The sequence below is a fragment of the Calidris pugnax genome, unplaced genomic scaffold (assembly GCF_001431845.1).
Source record: "Calidris pugnax isolate Ruff unplaced genomic scaffold, ASM143184v1 scaffold1260, whole genome shotgun sequence".
NCBI classification, from domain to species: Eukaryota; Metazoa; Chordata; class Aves; order Charadriiformes; family Scolopacidae; genus Calidris; species Calidris pugnax.
The window spans coordinates 7,559-10,974 of NW_015091818.1; the positions used below are offsets into that span (position 1 = coordinate 7,559).

Consider the following 3,416-nt stretch of genomic DNA (forward strand, 5'->3'; position numbering starts at 1 on the left):
GAGGAGGTGTTGGCATTCACCAAGGAGGAAGAGTTGGTGGTCACCAAAGAGGAGGTTTTGATGCTCACCAAGGAGGAAGGGTTGGTGGCCACCAAGGAGGAGGTGTTGGAGCTTACCAAGGTGGAAGAGTTGGTGGCCACCAAGGAGGTAGTGTTGGTGGTCACCAAGGAGGGAGGGTTGGTGGCCACCAAGGAGGAAGTGTTGGTGCTCACCAAGGAGGAAGGGTTGGTAGCCACCAAGGAGGAAGAGTTGATGCTCACCAAGGAGGAAGGGTTGGTGCTCACCAAAGAGGAGGTTTTGATGCTCACCAAGGAGGAAGAGTTGGTGGCCACCAAGAAGGAGGTGTTGGTGCTCACCAAGGGTTGGTGGCCACCGAGGAGGAAGGGTTGGTGGTAACCAAGGAGGTGTTGGTGCTCACCAAGGGTTGGCGCTCACCAAGGAGGAGCTGTTGGTGGCCACCAAGGAGGAAGACTTGATGCTCACCAAGGAGGAAGGGTTGGTGGCCACCAAGGAGGAGCTGCTGGTGGCCACCAAGGAGGAGGAGTTGGTGCTCAATCAAGGAGGAAGGGTTGGTGGCCACCAAGGAGGAAAGGTTGGTGGCCACCAAGGAGGAAAAGTTGGTGCTCAACCAAGGAGGTGTTGGTGGTCACCAAGGAGGAAGAATTGATGCTCAACCAAGGAGGAAGGGTTGGTGGCAACCAAAGAGGTATTGGTTGCCACCAAGGAGGAAGAGTTGATGCTCACCAAGGAGGGAGGGTTGGTGGCCACCAAGGAGGAAGGGTTGGTGCTCACCAAGGAGGAAGTGTTGGTGCTCACCAAGGAGGAAGAGTTGATGCTCAACCAAGGAGGAAGGGTTGGTGCTCACCAAAGAGGAGGTTTTGATGCTCACCAAGGAGGAAGAGTTGGTGGCCACCAAGAAGGAGGTGTTGGTGCTCACCAAGGGTTGGTAGCCACCAAGGAGGAAGGGTTGGTGGCCACCAAGGAGGAAGACTTGATGCTCACCAAGGAGGAAGGGTTGGTGGACACCAAGGAGGAAGAGTTGGTGCTCAACCAAAGAGGAGGAGTTGGTAGCCACCAAGGAGGAAGGGTTGGTGACCACCAAGGAGGTGTTGGTGGTCACCAAGGAGGAGGTGTTGGCATTCACCAAAGAGGAAGGGTTGGTGGCCATCAAAGAGAAGGTGTTGGTGCTCACCAAGGGTTGGCGCTCACCAAGGAGGGAGGGTTGGTGGCCGCCAAGGAGGAGGTGTTGGTGGCCACCAAGGAGGAAGACTTGATGCTCACCAAGGAGGAAGGGTTGGTGGCCACCAAGGAGGAAAAGTTGGTGCTCACCAAGGAGGAGGGGTTGGTGGCCACCAAGGAGGAAGGGTTGGTGGCCACCAAAGAGAAGGTGTTGGTGCTCACCAAGGGTTGGCGCTCACCAAGGAGGAGCTGTTGGTGGCCACCAAGGAGGAAGACTTGATGCTCACCAAGGAGGAAGGGTTGGTGGCCACCAAAGAGAAGGTGTTGGTGCTCACCAGGGAGGAAGGGTTGGTAACCACCAAGGAGGAAGAGTTGGTGTTCACCAAGGAAGAAGAGTTGGTGGCAACCAAGGAGATATTGGTGGCCACCAAGGAAGGGTTGGTGGCCACCAAGAAGGAAGAGCTGATGCTCACCAAGGAGGAGGTGTTGGTGGCCACCAAGGAAGGGTTGGTGGCCACCAAGGAGGAAGAGTTGATGCTTACCAAGGAGGAAGGGTTGGTGGTCACCAAGGAGGAGGTGTTGGCATTCACCAAGGAGGAAGGGTTGGTGGTCACCAAGGAGGAGGTGTTGGCATTCACCAAGGAGGAAGGGATGGTGGCCACCGAGGAGGTGTTGGCATTCACCAAGGAGGAAGAGTTGGTGGTCACCAAAGAGGAGGTTTTGATGCTCACCAAGGAGGAAGGGTTGGTGGCCACCAAGGAGGAGGTGTTGGAGCTTACCAAGGTGGAAGAGTTGGTGGCCACCAAGGAGGTAGTGTTGGTGGTCACCAAGGAGGGAGGGTTGGTGGCCACCAAGGAGGAAGGGTTGGTGGCCACCAAGGAGGAGGTGTTGGAGAGTTGGTGGTCACCAAAGATGGTGGCCACCGAGGAGGTGTTGGCATTCACCAAGGAGGAAGAGTTGGTGGTCACCAAAGAGGAGGTTTTGATGCTCACCAAGGAGGAAGGGTTGGTGGCCACCAAGGAGATACTGGTGGCCACCAAGGAGGAAGAGTTGATGCTCAACCAAGGAGGGAGGGTTGGTGGCCACCAACAAGGAGGGGTTGGTGCTCACCAAGGAGGAAGGGTTGGTAACCACCAAGGAGGAAGAGTTGATGCTCAACCAAGGAGGATGGGTTGGTGGCCACCAAGAAGGAAGAGCTGATGCTCACCAAGGAGGAGGTGTTGGTGGCCACCAAGGAAGGGTTGGTGGCCACCAAGGAGGAAGAGTTGATGCTTACCAAGGAGGAAGGGTTGGTGGTCACCAAGGAGGAGGTGTTGGCATTCACCAAGGAGGAAGGGTTGGTGGTCACCAAGGAGGAGGTGTTGGCATTCACCAAGGAGGAAGGGATGGTGGCCACCGAGGAGGTGTTGGCATTCACCAAGGAGGAAGAGTTGGTGGTCACCAAAGAGGAGGTTTTGATGCTCACCAAGGAGGAAGGGTTGGTGGCCACCAAGGAGGAGGTGTTGGCATTCACCAAGGAAGAAGGATTGGTGGCCACCAAAGAGAAGGTGTTGGTGCTCACCAGGGAGGAAGAGTTGGTGTCCACCAAGGAGAGAGGGCTGGTGGCCACCAAGGAGGAAGAGTTGATGCTCAACCAAGGAGGAGGTGTTAGTGGCCACCAAGAAGGAAGGGTTGGTGCTCACCAAGGAAGAAGGGTTGGTGGCCACCAAGGAGGAAGGGTTGGTGCTCACCAAGGAGGTGTTGGTGGCCACCAAGGAGGAGAGGTTGGTGCTCACGAAGGAGGAAGGGTTGATGGCCACCAAGGAGGAAGGGTTGGTGGCCACCAAGAAGGAAGGGTTAGCACTTACCAAGGCGGAAGAATTGGTGGCCCCGCTGGGGGTGGTGACGCGGGTGACGTTGGTGAAGAGACTCTGGTCGGGGCTGCAGATGTTCTGGCAGTAGATGTTGGCGAAGTTACGGGCGCAGGAAGGACAGCGGGAGAGGACGGTCCCCGAGAGGGCCACGCTGAGCTGGAGGTCGCCCAGTTGTTTGAGGGAGCAGCAGACGTGGGTTGTCCCGTTGGGGTTGACCAGCTCGGGGCAGACGGAGCGCAGGAGGGCCAGCAGTGGCCCCGTGGCCACCCGGGCGGGGCTGTTGTCCAAGCAGGGGATGCCCGAGGCCACCAGGGAGATGTTGATCTCGGGGTTGCGCCCGCAGTCGCCGTAGAAAGCGCAGAAACCGGGACGGTGGGTGGGGGT

At 57.5% G+C, this 3,416-nt stretch overlaps 1 protein-coding gene across 1 annotated transcript in view; it reads right to left on the bottom strand.

Moving 5' to 3' along the window:
• Nucleotides 1-3,413, bottom strand: part of NPC1L1 (NPC1-like 1) — a gene marked incomplete at both ends in the record, with an annotated part of 10,744 nt that extends 7,331 nt beyond the window's left edge. Inside the window, one exon of the mRNA XM_014962084.1 lies at nt 3,027-3,413. Within this exon, the coding sequence (XP_014817570.1) occupies nt 3,027-3,413 (387 nt within the window). The remainder of the gene's footprint in view (nt 1-3,026) is intronic.
• Nucleotides 3,414-3,416: the final 3 nt, after the last annotated feature.